At 34.5% G+C, this 27,926-nt stretch overlaps 2 protein-coding genes across 2 annotated transcripts; one reads left to right on the top strand and one right to left on the bottom strand.

The window, feature by feature from the left end:
• Window positions 1-628: 628 nt before the first annotated feature.
• Window positions 629-4,799, bottom strand: LOC107048644. Its single transcript, XM_015271930.1, has 2 exons — window positions 4,653-4,799; window positions 629-3,085 (listed from the first exon to the last, which is right to left on the bottom strand). Exon 2 carries the CDS (start codon window positions 3,075-3,077, stop codon window positions 1,275-1,277), a length of 1,803 nt encoding a protein of 600 aa, XP_015127416.1. The 5' UTR covers window positions 3,078-3,085; window positions 4,653-4,799; the 3' UTR covers window positions 629-1,274.
• An 8,005-nt stretch (window positions 4,800-12,804) lies between these two features.
• Window positions 12,805-26,040, top strand: LOC107048645 (clavesin-1). The gene is made up of 5 exons (XM_015271931.2): window positions 12,805-13,131; window positions 17,725-18,065; window positions 21,606-21,734; window positions 22,605-22,839; window positions 25,737-26,040. The coding sequence occupies exons 1-5, from the start codon at window positions 13,008-13,010 to the stop codon at window positions 25,766-25,768; spliced, it is 861 nt and encodes a 286-aa protein (XP_015127417.1). The 5' UTR covers window positions 12,805-13,007; the 3' UTR covers window positions 25,769-26,040.
• The last annotated feature ends 1,886 nt before the right edge of the window (window positions 26,041-27,926 follow it).

Below are 27,926 nucleotides of genomic sequence, written 5' to 3'. Positions count from 1 at the left end.
AATTGGAAAACCATGTTTTGGGGCTTTATAAAATTTCTAGTGACATTTAACACAAAATAGTATTTTCATAAAATAGAATTTTCATACGCGGAAAAGTCGTTATACTTATGATTTTTTAAAAGCATCACATTCAATGAAGAGATTACGTTTTCGGAATTCTTCTTTTCTTTGGAAAAAATTTTACAGAAATTTACAGAAAATAGTTTTTTTTTCGCGTCGATGGCCAGTTGGAATTATGCAAATTTGCCGCGCGTTTTGCGACAGATATTTAATGGTAGAAAGTCAAGAATGTTGTTATATGATTATGACTACACATATTTGCCTATGATGTGTACTATGATTTATTCTGTGAGATTTTGTAATGAGAAATAAAAAAAGGAAAGAAGAAAGTTTTCTGTCAATCTCGAGAGGATAATTGATTCAAAACTATCGAAATGTATTTTTTTTTATCCAATGTATACTAAAAATCATGCGACGAAGTACATAGTAGAATTTTGAATAGAAAATCGGCGGTACAAAATGATAGAATTAAATGGAATTATAATAGAACTTTGATACAATTGATAGAAATTCAGTAGTTCTCAATTTTTTATGTGGTATATGAAAAAATTCAATAGGAAATACATTCTCTTTAATACAAAATTTATTTGCTATCTATAACAACATTATTAAAAGACTATTAGAATGGTCTTAGGCATTCTATTTGTTTTTTACTGGCTTCTGCTAAATTAAATAATTTTTCGTAATGTTTTTTTATCGATGTTTAATAGAAACAAGTCAATAGATTTTTATTTCTCTATACAAATTATTCTGTTAGCATTTTTTCTACCCGAATTCTGCCGCATCAAATTCCCATTTTTTTACTCATATTTGTAACGAGAAACAAATGAAAATTGACTGAACAACACGAATAGAAATCTCTTGGAGTTTTTATCCAAAAATACAAGATTTTTTAATTAGATTTTCAAGAAAGCAACTTGAAGAATTTTTGTATTCCTCTTCGTTTTTCAGATCTTCGCAAAAAAAACTCAAGAGTATTTTCAAGATTTTTTCGTTGCAGAAAATTTACAGACTAGATGAAGAAAAAGCTGATTTCACTTCTTCAATTCTTTAAAATTTAATAATCATTTAATACAACAACATGTCGAGGAAAATACAAAAGTCAGGTACTGAGTATCTCTAGTAAAAAAGAGTTTAGAACTCCTCAACAGATGTTGATTTTCAAATTCCGGAAAATCTCTAGCTCCGTGAAAATCCAACATTTCATGTTTCTTCTAATGATCGAGGCATCCAGAACTAGCCTCGGACGCCTTGGAATCCCCATCCCCCAGCTCTCTTTCAGGATCCACTCCAACTATCAAACTTTTAGCGCAGCTTCGGTATTTTCCAAGCCTGTTCCGGCTCTTTTTCATTGTGCCATCTCTCGCCGCAGCCTCGAGAATCATCACACGATCTCTCTTCCACCTGTACAGTGACTTTTCACTGATGCAGAACCTCTCTGCTACAGCTTTGTGAGATTCAGTCTCCAAAGCTTTCAAAACCTTGGCTTTTTCCGCAAAAGAGTAACTTTTCCGGTTCAGAACGACCCTCTGATTGTTCCCATCAGAGTCTGGACTGCCTGGGGGAGGCACCTCTTCAGACATCGGAAGCCATTCAGTTACGAACCCTCTGTGTTCGTCTGCATCAATGTTGGAACTGCTTGGGAGAGACCCATCTTCCGAAACATCTTCAGTCTTTATGGAATCCTCTGTTCTTATCACCTCTGGAGATTCACCTTCCAAAGAACCCTCAGCAGGTGCATCAGACGATGACTTCCCCGGCAGTCGAGGAAGTACAACTTTTTTCAGTTTCTTCCACTTATCGAGCCACCCACAGCTAGCTTTGAACGTCTCCTTGCCACCCAACTGTCTATTTAAATCCAACGCCACTGCCTTTATAATCGGCCCAGTGACTTGAATTCCAGCTGACTGTGCTGCCTTGAACCACTTGTACACATGATCCTCGAGTTCCTCGTTCCTATGCCCCTTCTGCTTTCTCCCCGACATATCCTCCCTCCTCGCAGCTTCCAAAATCACCTCCTCATTCCTCATCCACTTGTACAGCAATCTGTAATGAACGCCAGACTCTCGTGACACGTCTGAGACAGGCGTCGTTTTCAGAAGTCTGATGATGTCTGCTTTCTCCTGGAAGGAGTAGCTCTTCCTTGATTTCTTTGAGAATTCCTCGAGGTCGTCGGGGTCAGAGTTGGAAGAACCTGGAGACCTTTCCTCATGAATCGGCAGCCACGCTGTTGCGAAGTCTCTGTCATCACCTGCGTCAGAGCAGGGACTTCCTGGTGGAGACACCTTTTCATTTTTTACTAGATTGTCGTCAAAATTACTGACAGCTTCCTCATTCATACGAGATTCCGTTCCCGAATTTTCAGCAGCTGCTGCTGTCTCAGGAGGATTAGGTGCCCAATTCGTCACGAAGTTCGTCACGAAGTCTTTGTGATCATCTGCGTCTGATTTTGGACTGTCTGGTGGAGACATCTCCTCAGTCTTTATGAAATTCTCTTCTTCCATCATCGCTGGGGATTCGTATTCGGAAGGTTCTGCAGCACAAGTTCCTGGTGATGATCTTTCTCGGGGGAATCGAATATTCTTGTGCTTCTTCCACCTGTCGAGCCATCCGTGACTAGCTTTGAACGTCTCCTTGCCACCTAGTTGTTTGTTGAGATCCAGTGCCACTGCTCGCACGATCGGTCCACTCACAGGAATCCCAGCTGATTGGGCCTTCAAGAACCAGTTGTACAGGTGCTCCTCGAGTTCTTCGTTTACTGGCTTGTTCTTCTTCTTTTGCGAGAGAACTTCACTCGCCGCAGCTTCCAAAATCAAATTGTGGTTTCTTCTCCATTTGTAGAGCAACTTTTCGTTGATACCGTTCTTTCGGGCTACTGCTGTGAGAGGTTTAGTCGCTAAGGCGGCGATCATCGCTGCTTTCTCTCGGAAAGAGTAGCTTTTTCTGGTTTTCTTGCGAGGAGACTTCGATGATGCTGCACGCTTTTGCTTTGGCAATGGGTCCGACTCGTTGGGCATGATGATCACTGAAATGCAAGAGGAGGATGACAATTTTTGGTTTGAAATTGGGGGAAAATTTAGCGGTGAAAGTGCAAATTGTGAGGTAAGGGAGTTATTGTCGGTGGGGGGTTTTTAACTGGTTCTTCACGTAATTGGGGATTTTTTTGGACGGAAAAACTTTAGGCTCTGTACAATCTAGTAATGAAGAGACTGAAGTTTTTTGACGTGGATACGGCTAGGGTTTCGTTATGGAGGGCAATGCCATCTTCGGAATTCTAGAAAATTCTAGATTTTCCGAGAAAATTTGAAAAAATAAGCCGATTTTCTAAAAAAAAATTAAAAATTCATTCATTTCCGAAAAAAAAACTTAAGAAAACTACGGTTTTCTAGAAAACTTGAGGAAATTCTTGGCAGTTTTGTAAATTAATTTTGAATTCTCTTGAAAATTCAAAAAAAAATGGGGATGAAAACAGGAAAAAAATTTAAGAGTACGTCTTTTTACGAAATTCTATCGACATGGAATAGAGTAGATGTTTTTTTTCCATTAATGCTATTTTTATCCCAATAATTCGAATAGATCAAATTGGATTAAACATTTAATTATGTTATTCTACTGATAATAATATTACAGGCTATAAAATTATGTTGGAATTTCCATGAGATTCTATGAGTTTTATTATCAGCTTTTTATAATTTTGTACTGAAACTCAATAAGTTTTCAGTGGATTTTTATAAGTTGATTTATTCAAGAATCTTGGAAAAAGATTTATTTGGCCCCCCAACTAGAAACTCTCCGGAAAAATACCGTCCTAATAAATATTATATGTAATCAATCAAATTGAAAAATTATTATTTATAATTATTCAAGCTATCAAAAATGATGAATTATACCAAAATGTAATTAACATCTGAAAAAAAATGCCAAAAAATCTAGTGACTCTAATAAAACGAAACGGCCTAGAAAATATATCCATTGCAAATATATGATTAAAAAAATCACAGGGTTTTAATATCTCTCGGCAATCTTTTCCGTTAATATTTCCTCATGATAATCCTCGAGAATTAAATTTTTATCTCTCCTCTTCCTTTAATTTTTTCAATAAGAGACAAAAAAACTGAAAAGAAACTTATAGAATTTATTTTCAGAGATCTACAGATAAAATAACGATTAAAGAGATTAGAGTAACTAGAGGTATTTCAATAAAGTTTTATAGCGAATGCGTCAGATTTTTTATCTGATTTTTTCTTTATAAGTGAATCTCCCTCCGGATTTAGTTTTAATAAATACACATCTCGGAATTTGAGGGGACACATTTGAGAAGGAGTTTTTTCAAACAATTTAAGGGCTACAATAAATGTTTATGAATTTTTACGTTATTCTCCTAGGATTTTAGGTCATTTTCTCAAAACTAACTGTGAGCTGACTTCACTTGCCCCATTTATCCATCCATTGCTGAATTGAGGTTAGAGGGAACGTCAAGCGACTATCTTGTACGAAATTTGATCTCAATTCACGTAGAAATGATATACCATTGGGTTATAAGGCTTCAACTTAATTAGTTAATCGATTATATTCTGAAAATCATTACTTACGTTGTCAAAATAGACTGGAGGTAGTTTGTGCTGCGCTGTTCGTTCGATAGACGCGTCTCTTATGAAAAAGTCGTCCCCACTTTGACGTGTGGTCGATGGTAGGGGCTTCGGAATTCCACTGAATATGTTCCAGTTGACTATCGGAAGGTGTCTTATACAACGATTGCGCTGCGAAGGGTTTTTTAAGTAGTTTTTCATGTCAGGGGATTTCTTTATGATGGGATTCAATTGAGATAGAGCAATTGTTGCAAAATTATCGTCAGGTGGAAAATTTTCGTTTGAATTTTTTTTCCGCTGCTGTTTAATATGATGCACATACGAAGAAATTCACAGAATAACTTGTCGGTTTTCTATTCAATTTTTTTCTTAGCTTTTGGCTTATTCTATTTGAAAATTCCGCAGCTTATCTTCGCGTTTTTTGCAATGGAAATGTTAAATAGAAAATATTCTATCGGACAAATCAGTAGAATATTTTTTTTACGCAATTTATTGTATTGAGATTTTTTATATGGAATTTATTTCTATTGACATAAACAGCGGTTTTTTATAACGTTCTTTTGCAATAAAAATTTAATTTTTTTATACAATTTATTCTACTGAGATATTTTCTACGGAAATTCATCGGCTCAAATTTTCTTTTGTTCAGAACTTTTTTCAAAAGTTCTTTTGTTTGATTCTTGAACTGAAAAGGAAAGAAAAATGACGTGGAAAAAACTTGGCAGTGTCTATTCACACGCTCCACGGTAACTTCGACCGTAGACATGCGGGAAGTTTTCCCGTGGATTCAAGGTAATTTCTACCGTGGATATATGGGAGATCATGGACCGTCAACTTTTACTTCTCAAATTAAATCTAGACAATAAACTAGACACATCGAATCAATTGATAAGTGATATGCAGATAGTAGACTTGTAAATAATTTTCTCAAAATATTAATTCGTTGAATACGAATACCAGTCTAGATTAACGCAAATAAAATATGAAATAAATGGTTGACAAATCGCTGAGTAAACGCCAATAAATGATGAAATAAATAGTTTTTTTTACATTTTGTGTGAACGTTTTCTCAATTATATTCATATTTGTTTAATGGAGTCCGAGTGCAGGAGTGGGTGCCGAAATACGGTTTTGAACTCACCTGTCAGAGTTAAAAACCAGAGTTCATAGCAGAGATGTCAGACAAGATGTGAGTGAGAATCTACCCTGAATCCACGGTAAAATTTACCGTGGAGCGCGCGAATAGACACTGTCGAAAAACTTGGCTAATTCATGTCGAAGAATTACTACAGAATGTCTCAATATAAAAAGTTATATTGAAAGATGAAATTCCCCTGATTTCTTCTGTAAAATATTTCTGACTGGACATTTTATGTAAAAACGAGCTGTAGAATTGTAGAATTGTTCAATAGAAGTCCAATAAAAATCGACTAGAATTTCCTATCGATTTTGCTAGGTTCGTTGATGAAATTCTTTCTAACGGGTAATTTTGTACATTCGCGTAAGCAAAGTTTTTTACCAAATTTTTAAAGTAAACGAAAATCCAATGGTTCCTACAGAAATTTTCATAGAATTCTGTAGCGAAGCGGTAAACCGGTTTAAGCCGATTTAGACTATTGGTCAGTTTTTAACGAATATCTCGGAATCTAAGAAAGGTAGTTATGTTTGTGTAATAACTTTTTTTGTAGGTTTTAATTCGCTCTACAAAAAAGGTTATAATGACAATTTCGCTATTTCTCTTAGATTCGGAGATATTCCTCGAAAACTCAGCGAAGAGCTAAGTCGACTTGACCCGGTTTACCGCTTCGCTACTGAATTCAAATCAGAATTTTTCAGCGCATAAGCCAGCATTGTCTTTCGAGAATTTCTATTGTAGTGAATTTTGGGATCAACAACGGAGACATTTACGCAACTGCCATAGACCTCTTCCTTATTTCCAATATGCCAACAGAAAAACTAATACAATTCTTCAATCAATCCACTTAAAAATGGAATTCTAAACGTTAAAATTAATTAAACTGATTAAAACAATCATTGCCTTATCCTTTAAGTTTTAACACCCAAATCTTTGATTTAATTATTTTGAATTTGGGAAGCGTTCCGTAGACGCAAAAAAAATTATCAAAATTATGTGATACTCTTATTTATTACTCATAATTCTTTAGATACCGGGATCAGCGCTTATGTTCTGATATTGAAATGAAAAAAATTTAATGAGTGATGATAATTTTGAGTAACACGAGATCAATTACATTCAATTGCGGTTGTCACACAGTGGCTCAACTGAGAAAATTTCAGAGAGCTCCGATAATCGGGGGATTGGGAGTTCAAACCCCGCCGTATCCGCGAATAACTCTGTGTTGTGTGACTACTACTCTTACGATGGGTGTGTATGAATTTTTTAATTTTTAATTTTTAACTTCCTGACTCGATTCATTACGAGCATTCAGTGCGGGTTCATAATTCAACATTTCCCGGTCTCGAAAGATTTTAATTAGAGTTATATGAGTAATAGCAGCGATCGAATCATCAAATTGTATTTATTTCCATTTGTAATGACGCCCCGTGGCTCAATTGGTAAAAGCATTCACCCGATAATCTGACGATTGTGAGTTAGAATCCCAATGTGTGAATGTAGACAATCGCGTGGTTGTCGCAAATATGATAAATCCAATATTTGTCTTGAATCTCTTGAACGCTGTTCATCTCAAGTTGAATTCCAATTTTTTGACGTGGACACGTCTACGGTTTCCATATGGGGGGTCATTTTGGGAAACGGTTCTTACGTGTAGCGCCATTTATCGGAATTCTAGAAAATTCTAAACATTTCGAGGTAATTCGACAAGTTTCTTGAATTTTCAAAAAATTCAAGGAGTTTCTAGAAAGTTCGCGGGAATGCAAGGAGTCACGTACAATTACTGCTGTATCAAAAATACAGATGCCTGCAATTTTTTTTATTAAGTCTGCTGACGCAAACAAAGTTATCAAAAATTGCAATTTTTCCATTCATTCCTTTCGGTCAGAATCATTTGAAAAATGAATTTGATAATACACGGAGAGAAATATTCAAGAAAAATTACGGAAGATTTCACGTAATCCGCAAGCGAGAATCGTTTCCAGTGAATTTCTATAGGAATATAAGAGAATCAATCTGAAACGTTCAGTAAATTTTCGGGTCTGTCACCGAAAAAATACGAAAAAGTCACGTAATTTTTCTGGAAGTTGTAAAATCTAACAGAAACTTCAATACTTATTATACCTCAGAACATGAAAATTCTTGGATGTTTAAGAATTTTTACGAAAAGTTCCGGAAAAATTACGGAACGTGTTGTTAAAATCTCCCCCTCACGGTGACTCATGGCTAGCCGTGAGGCCTCGGACGGATGAGTAATTTTTACGGAACAGATCGTAGAATTTACGTGACGATTGACACTTTTTATTGAATTTTACTTCGCTCCCAGATTACGTTTCGAAACGTAATTTTTACGTCTTTTTTCTGGTAATTTTTATTGAATATTTCTCTCCGTGTAGATTCCATTTCTTATTCCATAATCCTACGAAATGAATACCTACATAGCATCGTTTAAATTAAAAACTCGGAATTTTTCTCTCAAGAATGTTTAATTAACAGAGTTACATGAGGGGCAAAAATGCTTGAGTTATCAAATTTCAGGTATTTTTAATTGCCGTCACCCTTTGTGGCTCTACTGCTAAGAGCATTACCCTGGTAATCACAAGTTTGGGAGTTCGAATCCCGACAAAGTCACGAGTTTGTTAGAAAATGGAATGGCTTTTACCAATATAATCAACACAACATTTGTTATTCCTTTGTTGGTCGGGAATTGGATCTCAAATTCCTATTCTACTTTTAATTAATTCTGCAGGCTCACAGCGACATTGTAATGACTCATGACAATTTTTCATCTGTTGCTCACAATCAGAATTATTTCGATTTACGTAATTATACGTGATGACAGTACTCGAGTTATCAAACTTTAATTACTTCTGCTTGGCATTCCCCTTGATGGCTCAACTGCCAAGAGCATTATTCTGGTCGTCACAAAATCGCGCGTTCAAATCCAAATCATACGAATATCAGGTTCCTCTCCATTTGTCCAGAATTGAATATTAAAATATTCTATATATACATATGGAGAAGCATTATGACTTACATTTTTCTTCAGCCGTCGCTGATGAAGTTGAGGATTTCTACGGTCCACTTCATCTCCAAAAAACTCTTCGCAAAGTTTGTGCGGGTAGATAAGTCGACCTGAAATTTTAAATGAATTCGATTGAAATATCTAGTCGTAATAATAATAATAATACTAATACTAATAATAATAATAATAATAATAATAATAATAATAATAATAATAATAATAATAATACAAAAATTATTATTACTATTTATTATTATTTTTTTAAAATTATTATTCAATAAGATTGTTGATGCAGCTCATCCTTACAAAATGGGAGAAACTATTGGGAAAACGTAGGTAAGATCTGTCTCAAGAATAGCTCGAGAATCTTTCGAGAGCCCATTTTGCCCGGTTTTCCGTCAATGTTAAATAGTCATCACATTTATTTTTTAAATTACCTATAAATTTTCTACACCCACATTATGCTCCGGAATTACAGAGAAAATACGTAATTTTTATTGAGTATTTTTCTCAATCGGATTTCGGCCAATCAGAACGCAGTATTTGAGGCTACCCGACAGTTTTATTTCGGATATTTCCTCCTAGCATTTGAATATTTCGCAGTAGTTCTTCATTTTTTTTACCTGAATATTTCTCTCCGTGTGACGAAAAACTACCCATAATTAATAATTAAGACCTCGAGAAAAATCACGGACGAAAAAATTAAATTGAAAAACCTATCGAATTCGTTAGAAAATTTTATTGAATTTCTATTGAACTGTTCTATTAGTTTTTGGCTGATTCTATTGAAATGTTCAATAGAAAATATTCAGTAGAAAAAGTCAATAGAATTCAATTTTTCTACATAACTTATTCTATTGAAATATTTTCCATAGAATTTCCTCGGCTCAAGTTTTTTCGTTTGATTTTCTTGATGAGAAGAAAAGAAAAAAAATAAAAAAAACCTAGAAAATTTGAGTCGAGCAAATTCTATAGAAAATATATGAAAAGAATGAGTTATATAGAAAACTCGAATTCTGTTGACTTCTTCTATTGAATGTTTTCTATTGAACATGTCAATAGAATCAGCCAAAAACTAATAGAAAGTTTACTAGAAATTCAATAGAATTTTCTAACGAATTCGATATATTTTTCTATTAAATTTTTTCGTGCGTCCCGTCATTTTCACTTCTCATTGATCGCTATTATGCACAATTTTTGCATGTTCATAGCAGAACAATAAAAAAAACCAATCGCTTCGTAAATCATTATTAATCTTTCAGAGGTCTAAAGTGTCGCCATGGACAGAACGCCGAGGACTCCGATCATTGAGTTATTCGCCAATCGAGTGTTCATAAATCAGGAGTCCAACGATGAAAAACACCCAACAGTGTTGATCGATGATCATCATTGCGATTGGATATCTCATTCGAATTTTCAATGCAGAGCAATTTGTAGCGTAATATCATCGTCGCAAAGCCAAAAGGGCGCGAAGGCTGTGTGCAAGTGTAGCTTTTACGTCTCTTTGGCTCTTTGGCGAGGATATAATCAACATAATCCGAAGACTCTATCCACTATTCAGATTTTATAATAGGTAAGACTTTTTGCAGAGTGTAATTCCACTTCAGTTTTATGACAGCGGGTCTAGGGTGCAGATGTGAGAGACAAGTTTTCCGACGCGAAGAAACAATTTCCCAGGTTTTTTTTCCGTGAAGTGGGAAAAACTAGAGAACCATCAGTGAAGATTATAGAACCAATTAATGCAGATAATTTTGTGATAATCTCGGAAAGTAGTGGCTTCAGAGAAACATCTCGGAGGCATTTTTTTTAGGAAATAAAATTCTGTGCGATAAACGCTTGTGACATTTTGTGCACGGAGAGAAATATTCAATAAAAATTACGTATCTTTTCCGTAATTCCGGAGCGGAATGTGGTTGTAGGAAATTTTCCGCAACTGTCACGGAATTTTTCGGAGCGTTCCGTAATTTTTCTCTGAATCTCTCGTGAAAAATTACGATACCGTCACTTCAATTTGAGTGAGTGAATTGTGAGTTCCGTAATTTTTACTGAACATTTCTCTCCCTGTGATATTTGTTGGATGCGAAAATCAAGTGAAATGTCTGCATTATTCATTCTTCATTATTTATCGGAATAAAGAAATACTGTTTAATCTGTTTCGGGTCGTTTTCATCTCCAATAATGACAGAATGGTATGCGCAACTGCAGTTGTTGACTCTTCTCTCGTTCTTCATTAATTCGAAAGAAATTAATGCGAATAATTTTATGAACATCTCGGAAACTGGTGGCTTTAATGAAAATATCGGAGAAATTTTTTTAGGGTCTAAAATTCTCTATGGAAATCTTGTAAAATTTTTCTGCAAACCCATTAGTCTTAACGATATTTGCAGAATAATAATGTTTGGCATTGGGCTTTTGTATGAATTTTTTTCGTCAAATGAAATTATGGAATACGAATATGAATTGAAAAGTCTGCATTATTAATTTTCCATTTTGCATTAAAAAAATACGTGTAAAATTTTTTTTCCTGCAATTTTTCTGGCGATTTTCCTTCATTTGCTTCATCTCTCGTTTTTTACGAATTCGTTACAATATTTTAAAATTAAAACAGGAAATCAGAATTGTCGATTCAAAAATGTACCTCCAATTCAATTACTCCCTGCTTAATCACAGAATAATCTGTACGAGATTGGAATCTTTCAATTAGTCAATTCATTAATGAAGTGATAATAAGAGATAAATCGGATTCAGATTTTCCAAGGATAAGACCCCTATCAGCATATCTGAAAAGACGTCTTTTGGTGGATAATTTTATTTCTCTTCATGAGAAAGTTCTTTTTGATATTTTTCTGTGAATTAATTTTCTACATCTACTTTTTTTTTCTTCATAATTTATTAGAATGTGACTATATTACTGAAAAATTGAAACACAAATTATTTCAAGGGACTGATTTTCAGTATGATTTTCAGATTTTCTTGCAAATATACTCTTTTGAAAATGAATACTTCACGTATTGAAAACTTTAATGGAAAAAGCAACGCATTCGTCAGAAAAATCCAAATGTATTGAATTACTTCTATCAAATATCCCTTTTAAAATCGCACGACGAAGCTGCATCATTTTAAATTCAAAATTAAAGAAATATTTTGAGTTTTGAGGCTTTCCAAATATTTTTTAAAACAATTCTGGCAGAATTATTTAAAAAATGAGAGGATTTCATCGATTGTCAACAGAGCCTATCAATTGCTAACAGCCGAGTAATCTGAAACGGAAAATTTTCAGTCAACACGGAATCAATTAACTGATTTTCATTCATTAATTTTGGAAGGGACAATGTTTAAATCGAATACGAAAGGAATAATTTGAAAGTAATAATTCTACTAGAAGAATCTTATTAATTATCAACAGTGTGTCAACTAGTAACGAATAGGTAACTTGAAAAGGAAAATTTTTCGTTAACAGAGAAAAGCCCGCACGACTATTCATTGGTCAATAGTTAAAAATCATCAGTTGACGCAAGAAAAAAACGGCCTGTTCTACCTCTTATCACTCCCCTTCAGACCGGTCTCCGCGACACCTTCAAATACTTTCAAAAAATCAAACTGATTTACTTTCTCGTGCCCTCGCCCTTCATCTCCAATCACGAAACCCGAAAGACGAACAACAATAAGACCGCACTCTCTTATTTTCATTCTCGTCGTGCATTTGCATCGACTGTTGCATCAGGTGCAACAATCCCGCGCGTAATATAAAAAAAGTAACGGAGACTGAATAAAAAAGTGCATCAGTCCTTGTTAATGACACAATCGTACGCGAGATAAACGTGAAATCGAGCGAGTGTCGATGGAAGAGGGCAACGGATGATAATACCCGACTGATTCCTCAGCTCCGCTGTTATCAATCCGTAGCAAGTTCGTGAGAGGCGGTCCGAAGTGCCTTCGCGGGGTGACGCGGGTGACTCAAGCTCATACACTTTGTTTTCTCATTCGTGAACAGCTGAGTCCAAGAGCCCCAATCCATGAAATCCGATTGGACTTTGTAATGGTCAAAGATTGGAGACACTGATGATGATGTAGAGCCTCCCCCGAGTATCAAATCAGAGCACATTCGTCGTGGACGTCCTGCTGGGAGGAGCTCCACACGATTCTAACTGGGTTTTTTTATTTTAATTATTTTTCCTGAGTGAATCCAAGTTCGGAGATGGCCTTTCAACTCGAATCTGGACCTCTTAATGAGGAGACCAACGCTTTGGCTGTGAAGGAACTCAGGGAGACTGAGGAGAACGTGAAAAAAGGAATTGAAGCTCTGCGAAAACTTCTTGAAGGTAAAATAATTGATTTTTTTTCTGGGTGAAAAATTGATTCTTTTATTTTTCGGCTAAACGAATGCTGGTTTATTCGTGTTGAGGGATTTCATCTTCATGAACATTTTTAAGAGTATTTGGGCATTATTCTGCAATTGGATGCGAAAGGAAGGGGCTTAGAGGAATTTGTCAAAGAAAATTTTTGCCAAATATTTAATAATCTCTGAAAACTTTTTTTTACATTTCAGTCTGAACTTAATAGGTTCTAAGATAATTGTAATTTTATATAGAAGTGTGTCAATATTTTATAAATAACACGGGAACTAGGCGGTTTATGAAAAAAAAATTTTTTAGAGGGTTTCGTGTCCTATCAAAAATATTTTGATACTATTTTTTAAATCCATTTTTTTCAGAGATACTTGCAATTTCATATGGGAATGTGGCTAAAATTTTTCTACAGAATATTTTGGAAATATTTTAATAAAATACAATAAAATCTTCTGACCCCGTTATTTTCGGAGATATTCTCAAATGTGAGGCAGCAATTAGAATTTCAATCATTAAGTGACACTTCCAAATGTATTTGAAGATTATTTCGTAATTATCTTCGATGGAAAAGTTGGAGAGAAAGCCATTACAAAAATCGTTGGGAATTCAATTATGTAGAAAAAACTATTTTGACATTTGCCTCTGAATTTGACAGATTCTGATATATTTGCAATTTTATATAGAAAAGTGGGAGAAAATCAGATTCACTCCTTGATGTAAAATAATATAAAGCTCTGCCTTACGGCCAGAATGACAAAAAATCTATTCTGACATTTCAGTAGCGAAGCGGTGAAACGGTTCAAGTTCACTTAGCTCTTAATGACCTTTTTTGCAGAGTGAATTAAGAGCTACAAAAAAGGTAATAGCAAAAAGTTTGCTATTTACCTTAGATGCCGAGATATTTATTGAAAACAGACTAATAGTCACAGTCGACTTGAACTGTTTTCCGGCTTCACTACTGATTTGACTCTGAATTTGATAGATTCAGAGATATTTCATATGGAAATGTCTTAAAATGTGTTAAAAATTGATGTCCACAATAGTTTGTGAATATCACTGGACCTAGTGGATTTGTAAAAAAAAGTGCATGCACTTTTTTGTAGAGAAATTCATACTCTCTAAAAAATGCATTTGAATTTTTTTTTAAAACAGATGATGACAAACACATGCGTTAGATATAAAAAAGATAAAAAACGTCTTTTGGCATTTTTTTGTAAACCTAACTATAACGAACCTTCCCAAGCGTCAGATATTCCTCAATATTCCGTGCGAATTTTCATCTCATTTCTGTTCTTGGCATTTCGCTACAGATGATTCTTAACAAAAAATGTCAAACCTTTTTTTGTTCAGACTTTCAAATCCCACGAAAAAAATCCCTCAACATTGTCCTCCAATTCTCTATTCTCAATTCTGGACATATGAACACAGATGTGCACACACATACCTACACACATACAGACATTTTTTAGAAACACAATTTCTTCACGTTTCATGACATTTTTAGGCATTTCCACCCGAAATTAAGAAATCGAAAAAAATTACCATTACAGAGCTTCCATGCGGAAGCAAAAAAAGTGCCAACAGTTTTTTGTAGAGAAGTTCATGCTGTCTAAAAAATGTATTCTAAAAGTTTTTTTAAAACTGATAATGACAAACCTAGACATGCGTCAGATATAAAAAAGATAAAAAAACGTCTTTTGGCATTTTCCTGTAAACCTAACTATAATGAACCTTTACAAGCGTCAGATATTCTTAAATATTCCGTGCGAATTTTATTTCATTTCGTGCGAAGTCATTTCTGTCCTTTACATTTCGCTACAGATTGTTCTTAACTAAAAATGTCAAACCCTTTTTTTCGTCAGATTTTCAAATCCCACGAAAAAATACTCTCAACATTGTCCTCCAATTCTCTATTCTCAATTCTGGACATATGAACACAGATGTGCACACACATACCTACACATATACAGACATTTTTTAGAAACACAATTTCTTCACGTTTCATGACATTTTTAGGCATTTCCACCCGAAATTAAGAAATCGAAAAAAATTACCATTACAGAGCTTCCATGCGGAAGCAAAAAAAGTGCCAACAGTTTTTTGTAGAGAAGTTCATGCTGTCTAAAAAATGTATTCTAAAAGTTTTTTTAAAACTGATAATGACAAACCTAGACATGCGTCAGATATAAAAAAGATAAAAAAACGTCTTTTGGCATTTTCCTGTAAACCTAACTATAATGAACCTTTACAAGCGTCAGATATTCTTAAATATTCCGTGCGAATTTTATTTCATTTCGTGCGAAGTCATTTCTGTCCTTTACATTTCGCTACAGATTGTTCTTAACTAAAAATGTCAAACCCTTTTTTTCGTCAGATTTTCAAATCCCACGAAAAAATACTCTCAACATTGTCCTCCAATTCTCTATTCTCAATTCTGGACATATGAACACAGATGTGCACACACATACCTACACATATACAGACATTTTTTAGAAACACAATTTCTTCACGTTTCATGACATTTTTAGGCATTTCCACCCGAAATTAAGAAATCGAAAAAAATTACCATTACAGAGCTTCCATGCGGAAGCAAAAAAAGTGCCAACAGTTTTTTGTAGAGAAGTTCATGCTGTCTAAAAAATGTATTTTGAAAGTTTTTTTAAAACTGATAATGACAAACGTAGACATGCGTCAGATATAAAAAAAAAACGTCTTTTGGCATTTTCCTGTCAACCTAACTATAATGAACCTTTACAAGCGTCAGATATTCTTAAATATTCCGTGCGAATTTTATTTCATTTCGTGCGAAGTCATTTCTGTCCTTTACATTTCGCTACAGATTATTCTTAACTAAAAATGTCAAACCCTTTTTTTCGTCAGATTTTCAAATCCCACGAAAAAAATCAATCAACATTCTCCTCCAATTCTCTACAAAATAACTGGGCTGTTAACTCATCTCAAAAAGATAAAATTCTGCGCATAGAATTCATTTTTCCTTATAAAACGTAATTCGATACATAACGGAAGAATATAATCTGTCGTCAGCGATCAAGAGCAGATGAACTTATCGACTCATTCCTTAATGTAAAATAATCCTAGATACTCGGCATGAAACCTGTTCCCTGATTACAGTACATTGTTTGTTTCAATAAACATTCACTAATGAGAGACACTACCGCGAATGCTTAGAATAGCTCAGGTCATCTCTGCATAGGTCATACGGATCGGGTTATCTGCGTTTGGCATCCCCTCATCCTCTCTCACCAGAAGTAATTCCGATAACATAACGGAATTTTTCATTCATCTCGGCATTCCCTCTAAAAAAATCGTTATGAAAGCGTTATCGAATAATTTTGAGACCTCATTACCCCGGCATTTGCCAGTTTAAGCTTCACAAATCCTCCCAATGAATTGAAAGATTTTGCATTTCAATAAAGCAAGAATTTAAATTATGATTGAAGATGCGATTTCCATTGTAACGAGATTACCTGCTCTCAGCAATTTCCATTTGGTCTCTAACCATAATTCGGTTTGTGCCTGTGTCCATGGTCACGCAATCCCCGGTTATCTTTTCATTTTTTTTAATGCACAAAGACAGGCGATGTGGAGACATTTGTTGCTGATGAAAACATGGGGATCAGTTGTATCAATTTGCCATTGAGTTTTATGCAAACGTTTTGGTTTTGTTGTTAATGTAAATTGCAGATTGCTGTTATCAAACAGTGGAACAATGGCAGGATGAAATCATCATGGGGACAATGAGAACTGAGAAGTCTGTGTCCTTGAAGTTTATCATTGTTAGATGGGTTTTTTATTGTTTTATTCAATTAGTTTTATTTGAAGATTTGGAGATTTTTAATCATTTGAGCACTATATTTTTTCTTAATATCTTCTTCAGTAAATAGTTGAGATTGTTTGAACTTTAAGCTATTTTTTTTTACAACTTCGATTTTAATTGAAAATTTAATAGAAAATATGTAATGGATTGACTGAAGTGCATGAATTTGAAATGAATTTCGTTGAAAACATTTGATTGAGTTATTTTCTACAGAATGTTTAATTATTTTCCACTAAATATTTTTTCCACATTAAAACATGTGAACAAAACTCAGAAAATTAGTCTAAACAATTTCTATCAAAATAATTTCAACACAAAAAATTGTGTCGACGTTACGAAAATTGTTTTTTTTAATCTTTATTTTACATCCCTTTGACCCGGTTACGGTATACTGCGATGATGATCAAGACTTTAAATGGTTAGATCGCACCATTTTACCCGGCCGGGATTTGAACTCGGAACCTTTCGCATGTGAGGCAACAAACTTACCCACTGCGTCAAGCCACCGCGATAAAAAAAAAGGATTTATCTATAAAAATTTTCGTATTTGATTTTGCATTTGTTTGAGAAATTACTTCTCAATATTTTTTATTAAAGTCATTGTCATAATTGTTCATTTTATCAATGACTTGCGTAATTTCGGTTAATTCATAATTTTCTCATTTATTCTGATACCAAATTCTGATACCAAATTCATTTTAATTGTGTTTTTATTTTTATTTGCTTAGAGGACAAAACCATGTACTTCAGAACAGACGATGAGTTCCTAACAATATTTCTCCGTCCGTGCAAATACTATCCAGAGAGTGCTTTTGCTCTTATGCAGCGTACATCTGACTTCAAGGTCAAGAATGCCGCACTATTGGACAACCTGTTACCGATGGACGAGAAGAGTGCGATATTTGATAATAATGTCGTAAATGTGCTGAAGGGCAGAGATCACAAAGGTCGACGTGTGCTCATAGTGAATGCTGGAAAGACATGGGATCCGTCCAAGGTCAATGCCGACTCCATGTTCCGAATTTTTTATCTCATTCATGAGGCGGCTATTCTGGAGCCCGAGACACAGGTGAACGGCTAATGTTATTTGCATAAACAAGTCGATGAGTTTGTGAGATGGATTTGCATATTTTGGCGAATTTGCAGACACTATGGTGCACAAAAAATTTCGAGTTAAATAAACAATGGTTTCAGTCATTGTTTGCTATTTTAATTCAATGATTATGAGGAATGAGAGGACTTGCAAATTATTTTGGAAGTATTTCCGGGAATAAGAGATCTAGGAGAATTCGACTGAAGACATTCTCATGAAGAGAATTTTGTAAACTATAGGTAAAGGATTTCTCAATATTTCACTTAAACTCTATTAGTATCGAGGATATATGTGTAATGGTGTAACGATTTGTTGAGAAATCTTGTGCAGATTAGTGTGGACATATCCTGTTTAGGAACAAGAGAGTTGAAAAAGTGTCAAAAGACCTACAAGTAAGAAAGGTCAATTAGTTTTTTATCTAGACTGTCGAAATAATTAAGATTTCACGAATAATCTAGTATTGTTTCTCAGAAAGCCCTGAGTTGGATTTTGAGGGAAAATTTTGTGAAATTTCAAATTTCAGGTCAAATTTAAGTGAATTCAACAGGTTTCGAGAAGAAATGGAATGAAAATTTCACAATGAATTTGAATTATTTATTAAACATGAATGTTCAGGGCCAAACGAAGCTTTTTTTCCGTTTCATTAAGAATTGCAGAATATTCTCTATTTGATGGTTTTGGCGAGTGTTATGGTACACAACAAATTTAAAGTGACGTGGAAAATATTTTTTTTCCGTGTTTGTTATGGTAATTCACGGATTATGGGGAATGAGAGTACTTGTGTGCAGACTATTTCGGAAGTATTTTCGGTAGGAAGAGGTCTAGGAGAATTCGTTGGAAGATATTCTTTTGAAAAGAATTTTGTAAACTATAGGTAAAGGGTTTCTCAACGTTTCACTTAAAATCTACTAGTGTCGAGGATATCTGCGTAATGGTGTAACGATTTGTTGAGAAATCTTGTTCAAATTAGTGTGGACATATCCTGTTTAGGAACAAGAGAGTTGAAAAAGTGTCAAAAGACCTACAAGTAAGAAAGGTCAATTAGTTTTTTATCTAGACTGTCGAAATAATTAAGATTTCATGAATAATCTAGTATTGTTTCTCAGAAAGCCCTGAGTTGGATTTTGAGGGAAAATTTGGTGAAATTTCAAATTTCTGGTCAAATTTAAGTGAATTCAACAGGTTTCAAGAAGAAATGGAATGAATATTTCGCAATGAATTTGAATTATTTATTAAACATGAATGTTCAGGGCCAAACGAAGCTTTTTTTCCGTTTCATTAAGAATTGCAGAATATTCTCTATTTGATGGTTTTGGCGAGTGTTATGGTACACAACAAATTTAAAGTGACGTGGAAAATATTTTTTTTCCGTGTTTGTTATGGTAATTCACGGATTATGGGGAATGAGAGTACTTGTGTGCAGACTATTTCGGAAGTATTTTCGGTAGGAAGAGGTCTAGGAGAATTCGTTGGAAGATATTCTTTTGAAAAGAATTTTGTAAACTATAGGTAAAGGGTTTCTCAACATTTCACTTAAAATCTACTAATGATGTAACGAATTGTTGAGAAATCTTGTTCAAATTAATTTGGAAATATCGTGTTTAGGAACAAGTGAGTTGAAACAGTGTCAAAAGACCTACAAGAAAGAAAGGTAATGACCATTTAGTGTTTTTCGAAAATGTCGAAATAATTGAAATTTCATGTATAGTCTAGTCTTATTTATCGGAAGAGTGGCCCTGGATTTGATTTACAGGGGAAAGTTTATGGAGTTTCAAATTTCAGGTAAAATTTGAGTAAATTCAAAAGGTTTCGAGAAGAAATGGGATGAAAATATCGCAACGGGTTGAATGTTTTATTGAACATGAATATTCTGTGGCAAAATAGACGCGATTTGCAAATGATTAAGAATTAAAGAATATTTCGAACTGAATGGTTTTAATTTTTGCCGTACAATTGAACGAAAATCTACAGTTTCCCGGTTTTTTTAAATGAAATTATGGAAAAATCAATGGAACGTGGGATTTCCCGATGACGAGATTTCTTGAAATTTCTGTGGAAATGTCACTTGTTACGAATTCCCGGGCTGACTAGGCTCGAAGATTTATTATTGTCGGTGCAATTTTTTTTATTACTTATCTCAGGATTTGGGGATTTTAAAAGGTTTCAAGGAGAAATAAGATGAAAATTTCACGACATCCTTGAATTTTTGATCAACCATGAATATTCAGTGCTGAAATGAGCTCGATTTTCAATTAATTGAAAGTTCAAGGATATTTCCAACTGAATTTTTCCAATTTTTCCTGCTTTCTGCTGCCTAACTATACTCGAATTGATAGTTGTCATTAATTTTGTCCATGAAATGGTCACAAAATCAATACGCGATTTTTCTATGACGAGATTTGTTGAAATTTCAGTAGGAATAGCACTTGTTAATACTTTCCTGAATTTGAACACGCCGGAAAATATTTTGCACTATTGTTTTGCAATTCCTCCAAAAAAAATTCAATCATCATATTGCAAACCTTTTAGGAAGTAGTAAGTTTTGAAAAACATCAGATATTTTTCTTAATTGTATAATTTATAAAAAAAAAATCTGATATTCCATTAAAAACCTACTAGTTCCACAAAAATCATTGGAATATCCGCATGGATTTCCAGAAATTTGTTTATCTCCAGTTATTAACCACATAGTAACATCATAATATTTTATTCAAATTGTTTTCCCTCTCGTGTTTTTTCAAGGACGAGATTTCCTGAAATTTCAGTAGAAATGGCACTTTTTGAAAGTTTGTACCTCCAAAAAAAATTCGCTAATTGATTTGGAAACATTTTTTGCAACTAGTGAATTTATAAAAACGTTGAAACTTTTTTTAAATTTATAATTTATAAAGGAAAATTTTTTGATATTCCATTCAAAATATATTTAGTGTCAGAAAAATCATGGAAAAATCGGCATGCCTTCACAAATTGATGCCATCTTCAGTTGCTGACATTATTACAAAATAATCGTTTATGGAAATGGTTTTGCTGCAATAATTAAAAAAATAGAAATCTCGAAACGGTTTCGAAAATACTTCAACTGACTAACCGATAATCTGCGTGTGACATTCGACAACACTCGAATCGTACTTTGTACCGCATTTGTGATAAGACACGATACCAGATACAGTGGGTGGATGTGAGATATAGATCGGTTCAAAGTTCGCCTGTCAGAATTACCTTGTATCAGATAACATCCGCTACAAGTTCCCAAATGTATTTTTAATATTGATTCTTGAATGTCAATGTTTTCTCTGATTCGTTCACCCACGGGGACCTGAGAAAGCACTTGAAGTGCAAAGGCACTCGAACCGACTCGGGATAGTCGCCGGAGTTGATAGTACAGATTACTGTTGACCACGAGGACGTTTATTTTACTCCGTGAAGATGTTTTGATAAGATGAGAGAGATAAACCCCATTGTGCGATTAATTATGCTAAGTATTACGGAATACTTGAATGTCGCTGTTGCTTTCAGGTGAGAGGTGTAGTAGTCATCATGGACTTTGATGGACTTTCCATGAAACAGGTGATGGGTCTTACGCCATCATTTAGCATGAGGCTATTATCATTTATTCAGGATGCTATGCCACTTAGATTGAAAGAGGTAAATGTTTGGATAACTTTTTTTTCTGTACAATTTTGACTTTTTTTTTACAAGTAAACGAAAAAGGCTTTTCGTTTTCGCTTTTTCGTTTACTTGTCGAAAAGCCCTTTCCGTTTACAAGTAAACGGAAAGATTTTTCGGTTACTTTTCGTTTACGAATAAATGCAAAGGCACTTTTCGGCACGAGGTGAACGTAGCAGCAGTGTTAAAATAGTATATTATGTTACTAGTACGTAAAGTTCCACTTTTTCACACTCACGTGTAACATCCTATTTTTGATGGTACCTGCCGAGGTAACTTTTTTTTCTGCACAATTTTGACTTTTTTTTACAAGTAATAAACGAAAAAGGCTCTTTGTTTTCGCTTTTTCGTTTAATTGTCGAAAAGCCTTTTTCGGTTACAAGTAAACGAAAAGATTTTTCGTTTACTTTTCGTTGACAAATAAATGAAAAGGCACTTCCTCGTTCGGCACGAAGTAAACGTAGCAGTAGTGTTAAAATAGTATATTATATTACTAGTACGTAAAGTTCCACTTTTTCACACTCACGTGTAAAATCATATTTTGATGGTACCTGCTGAGGTCACTGTTCAGAACGGTAGTGGGGATAATGTGACTGTTTTTGGGCACGAGTGCGTAAAGTTCACTTTACGCACGCCGTGCGGAAAACAAACCCTTTGCGCACACTAAACCGTTTTGAAAAGTGCACTTTTGAGTCGGGTATCACAAAAAATCAATTCATTTTTTTCTCCAAACCTAATAGTTCCCGAGATATTAAATAAAATAATTAGTAAAAGTAACAATCAGAAAACGTAATTATTTCACTGAATGTTCTCAATAATTCCTTCTTAAAACTCTCATTATCCTAACAGGTCCACATAGTGAAGCAGCCGCTCCTCTTCGACCTCGTCTGGAGAATATTCAAGCCCTTCGTAAGAGAAAAGTTGCGAAAAAGAATGTACTTCCACGGTACAAAAATGAAGTCCCTGCACACCCACATGGCCCCAAGCCATCTCCCCAAGAACTACGGTGGCGAGCTTGCCGAGATCGATTACACCGCCGCCGATTGGTTCCCAGCCTTCCAAGGCTGTGAGGACAGTATCAAAGGTACCACCCCCACCTCAATTTGCCACAACAACAACTTTCCTAATTACTTAGCTCTGTAAAGGAAAATTCCTAATTAATGGAAATTTCGCCGACCCCGCAACTCATTTTCACGAAATTTTAAGACAATGACTTGGCTTCTCATGAGATTGTAATGAATTGAATACAATGAACTAATGGAGAAGTCCGATAATGGGAAATTATGATAATACGGGATATTGGGAGTTATTGCGCGAGTTATCCGCGCAATATTGTATTGTAGGCGAACAGCTATTTAATGTTTCAAATTGATTCATTGGGAAGACTCATACTTTAGCACTTTGCGTCAGTCACGCGCACTTTGTGACAATAAAATGTTAATCATCACGTTAATGAGGAAAGCACAACGGTCAGGTATTTTTAAGGTATTGATTCATTGAAGTAAAAGGAACGACTGACTTTGCTTTTAAGATTTTTTTTATTACGAGGGTTTGGAATACGATATATAATGCACACGTTTTCAATTGTTCATAACTTATTAATTTTTTATTTCTTAAAATAAAAATTGAGTTCAATATTTTTCATCTAGTTTTAATAACAAAGCATAAAACAATGGCAACAAAACCTCAATGCTTTTGGAATTCTATTAGAAATCTTTTTTTTTCTTGTCGATTTCTATTGAAAATACTTGATGAGAGAATGACAATAGATGTTTAGTTTTTTTATGCAATTTATTTTGTTGCAATTTTTAATCACAAACTTTTCTGTTTTTTTCGTGCACTTTGTGATGAGAAACTAAAAGTTTAGTAAAGAAAGTATAGGAAAACTAAGGGACTACGCCGGCTGCTTGCACCGCTCATCATCCTCATGATTCCCATGATCCTTATTTTAACCCTTGTTACCCTTATTTGGACCCTCGATCGGACCCTCAATCTTGTGACCCTTAATCTGACCCATATGCGCCTTAATCTGACGTTTGAACTCTTAATCTGACCCATGTGACCCCCATTTGGACCCTTATTCTAACCTTATGACCCTTAATCGGACCCTCATGACTCATATTCTGACCCTCATGACTCTTAATCTAACCTTCGTGACCCCTATTGCGACCGTTTTGACCCTTGTTCTGACCCTCATGTAAGTTGTGACCCTTTGACTGACCCCCATGATCTTTATTCTAACCCTTGCTGCCCTTATTTGGACCCTCGATCGGACCCTCAATCTTGTGACCCTTAATATGACCCATATGAACCTTAATCTGACGCTTGAACCCTTAGTCTACCCTTTTGACCTTTAATCTGACCCTCGTGACTCATATTCTCACCCTCATGACCCTTAATATAACCCTCGTGACCCTCATTCTGACCCTCAAGACCCTTAGACTGACTCTCATGACCCTTATTTTAACCCTCATGACCCTTATTTTGACTCTTGAGACTCTTAATTTTGAAGTCTTAATTTCGAGTACCAAATTGTTATCACCAGAAGTTAATTGGATTTTTATAATATAAACAGATACACTGAGGAAATTTACGCTTAAGAAATCTTGTAAAAAATATTTCAAGAGAACTAAATAGACAGGAAAATTAAAGTACTTTGATATTTTCATATTCAACTCTAAGTAAAATATCTCGAAATAATGAACATCAATAATTATTCATCAGCCTTACATTTCGAGATATTTTACTGTTGAACAATTTCACGAACTGTTGAATTCAATTCAAGCTACTAACGTTGAGAATTAATCTCTCACGGTGAATTAATTTCGGATATATGTGAAATAGACTGACTTGAATGATAAGCCAACTTGTTTCATGGCCTTTTGCGCAAAAACCTCCCGTTGTTTTTTTCTCTGAACGTATGGTTGACGTGCAACGAGAGTTTTGATACGATGGGAAATTCGGGGTATTCGGATGAATAACGGGGATATCACGACGATTTCACTAGTATAGTGGCCGGAGACAAGTACAAAACCGGTTTGCAGATGATTTTGCGGATATATCCGGAAGAAAGAGGCTTACGTAAGGTCATCAAAACACCTTTTTTGCATAGAAATTTATGAATTATGAAAACGATGTACTTACATTTTATTATGAACCACTCTCTCCGGAAGTGCCACTAGAACAGTTTGCGAATGTTTCCGAAAATGTTACACAGAAAAACATGAGTGCTTTTTCTAGAAAATTTCATGATTTATAAAAATATAACTTAATATTTTTCTCCAAGCTCACGAGTTTTCCGAATATCTGGAGAATAATCCGTATGATTTTTGTTTTGCTTCTGAAGCAAAAAATTGTACTCGTCAAATCTGAAATTTCCAATTTGTTGTGCCAGGATAACTAATTTTGTGACCGATCGTTTTTCGACGATAACAGAACAAATAATTGTTTAAATGAATTCCATTGCGAATTAAAATATTCTTCCCAATGCCATCCTGACCGAGTTCGATCGTGAGATTGATTGCATCATCTGTTGTTGAAAAAAAATGTTTTGAAATTAATATTCAGGGAAAGGTGAATAATTTTAATTTTGGGGCAATGTTGGCTGCCAGCGTTGATGCAATATTGGCTGCCAACATTGACCCAACGTTGAATTCAATGAATCATTGATTTCAGTTATAAATACATCGTCATAGAAATTCCATTCAGAAGCAAATTGCTATTTTATTACCAAAAATATATCGACGATGTTGTGACGAAACCAATTTTCCACTTGTTTACTCCCCTTTCTGCTTTTTACCACTTATAATCATCAAAAAATATATCGCTGTAACGACTCTATTGTGGTCGACAATCTAAGAGAATCTGAGAGTAAAAATAATTTCTGAAATCCAGACAAAAACTTATTTTTCCGGTAGAAAAATCCAGAACACTTGTAACGTTGTACCCATAAAAACATTGAAAAATTATTTTCTTTTGCAGCCTGGAATACTTACGGCTACCGCAAGGACTAAGACCACCTCTCAAGCCATGAAAAAACATCCTCGTCACTGGAACAGAACTAGAGTAACGCGGTGACAGTGAAAATCTCGAAGAACATGAGACCAAAGTTCACACCTGCAGGACACAAAAACTCACGAGAAGCCGTAAAAACGACTAGAAAGAATTATTAGTTAATAAGTATGCGAAATTTTTATTGAATCCTCTATTTCTTGTTGAATTATCGTTGTTGCATTAAACATATGAGAAGAGGCGAAGGAAATAAAGTAAAAGAGCAAAAATGGAACATTATTTCAATATCCTTCAATGACAGTGGCAAAAAGAACTTTCCCTTCTATTGGAATTCATTGAATTATTCTTATTATTCACATTATTCAGATTTTTTGATAGAAACTTTTATGAGTTTTTTCTGTTGCATGATTTTCGTTTCTCATTGTAAAATTGAAAAGAAAAAAAATGAAAAATTAATTCTCAAGAATTCTTGTAGAAAAAAATGCAGACGAAATAAGTTGTATAGAAAAATAAATATCTGTTGATTTTTTTCTGTAAAATATCTATCGAAAAAAGCACGATAAAGTTTCATAATATCCAGTAGAAATCGGCACAAAAAATATCGAATTTTTAAAACGATTAAAATTTTGTTAGAGATATTCTTCCTCCATGAAATGTTGTCAAACAATTTCACTATAAATTCAACCCGATGCTGCATTAAATTCAATCCTCCTCACAGCCTTGAAAAAATCATTAACACGGTAATTAGATGGAATCGTTTGACACTGGTGATGGTACCTTGACACTTAGACCCCGTTTAATATTCCCTTCATTCGATTGAATTCAGTATCGAATCTATACAAACGGTGTTTTTATACCGGCTGAAAGCATCGAGTGCACCTGATGAGAACGGTTTGAAGGAGTGTAAACCTAACTTGAACTTTGAAGATTAAAATCTGGAATTCTAAAGAGCATTCTTCTAGAGTTAATATGAATAGAAACACTCGTTGAGATTGTTCTCGATCGACAGTGTAGTATTATTCATAATAATTAATATAGAAGTGCCAAAATATCACAGTCTCATGAGAACATGAACTTCTCAATATGAAAATTACCGTCAGAGTCAAACTTTTGTTATAAATAATTTATATATCGTTGTGTCGAGACACCCTACTCAAAGGAGCGATTATTATTTTAGCCTCGATCATTCCCCCCATCAAAAAATATATAAAAAAAAAATATAACAGTGGCCAATTCCATATATTTTTCAAATTTATAAAGAATATATAAAAAAATCATATAAATCATATATTTTATATATTTTTTTATGTAAATTGCGCCAATTTGAGATATTTTTTATATATTTTTCAAAATATAAAATTTTCCGTGTGAGTCGCGCTCGACCGCCAGCCTTCATCCGTCACGCTAATCCGAACACGCTGTTGCCATGTTGGCGCTTACCGCCATGCGCGCATTTCAAGTGCGGCAGTAAATGTAGCAACGTTGGCGCACGAGCGATCGACAGAGATGCACTCGCACCGAGTGGCGTGGCGTCACTTTTCTGTCCATTCGACGTTTCTTTCTCTTTTCAACTAAACAAATTTCCCGAGAAAAAAAACGGATTACGCCAACGCTTAATAAAAGAATTGAACTACGAGCTCTAATTTTGTCAGAATTTTTAAGTGTCGAGAAACACGTTAAAATATTTTTAAAAAAATGAAACTGGGCGGCGCCGCGCTCATTCAGCGAGTGATCGAGGGTTAAAAAACTCATTGAAGGAAGAATTTGATGGATAAATTGTTCTCTCAGTCATCAAAGTGAGAATTCATGTACAAAATTATCAATGCTACATACCTTTTTTTTGCTTTTTGAATTTAATTTCCATCAACTGGAGTTGTTGTTGTTGTTGGTATTCCTTACTGGCTATATACCTTTTGTAAAAAGGAAAGTACCAATTCTTCTCCGATTTTTGTATAAGTAGGTTATATTTTGGTTGTACTCTTGAGAGGGAAGAACCATATAATTTCCGGTTTCTGACGATAAGTTGGTTTGCTGTTAGAAAATTACTCTTGAAATTTCAAGTGAAAAGGCTTAAAGTTTTTTTACAACGACGAAGTTACATGAAATTTTTGTATATTCCTTCATTGACAAATCAATTAATTTCTTGAATATTCAAGAAAT

The sequence above is a fragment of the Diachasma alloeum genome, unplaced genomic scaffold, assembly GCF_001412515.2.
Source record: "Diachasma alloeum isolate Michigan unplaced genomic scaffold, Dall2.0 Dall_scaffold_00195, whole genome shotgun sequence".
NCBI lineage: Eukaryota > Metazoa > Arthropoda > Insecta > Hymenoptera > Braconidae > Diachasma > Diachasma alloeum.
The sequence above is the reverse complement of the archived record's forward strand: the minus strand, read 5'-3'. Positions and strand labels throughout refer to the sequence as shown.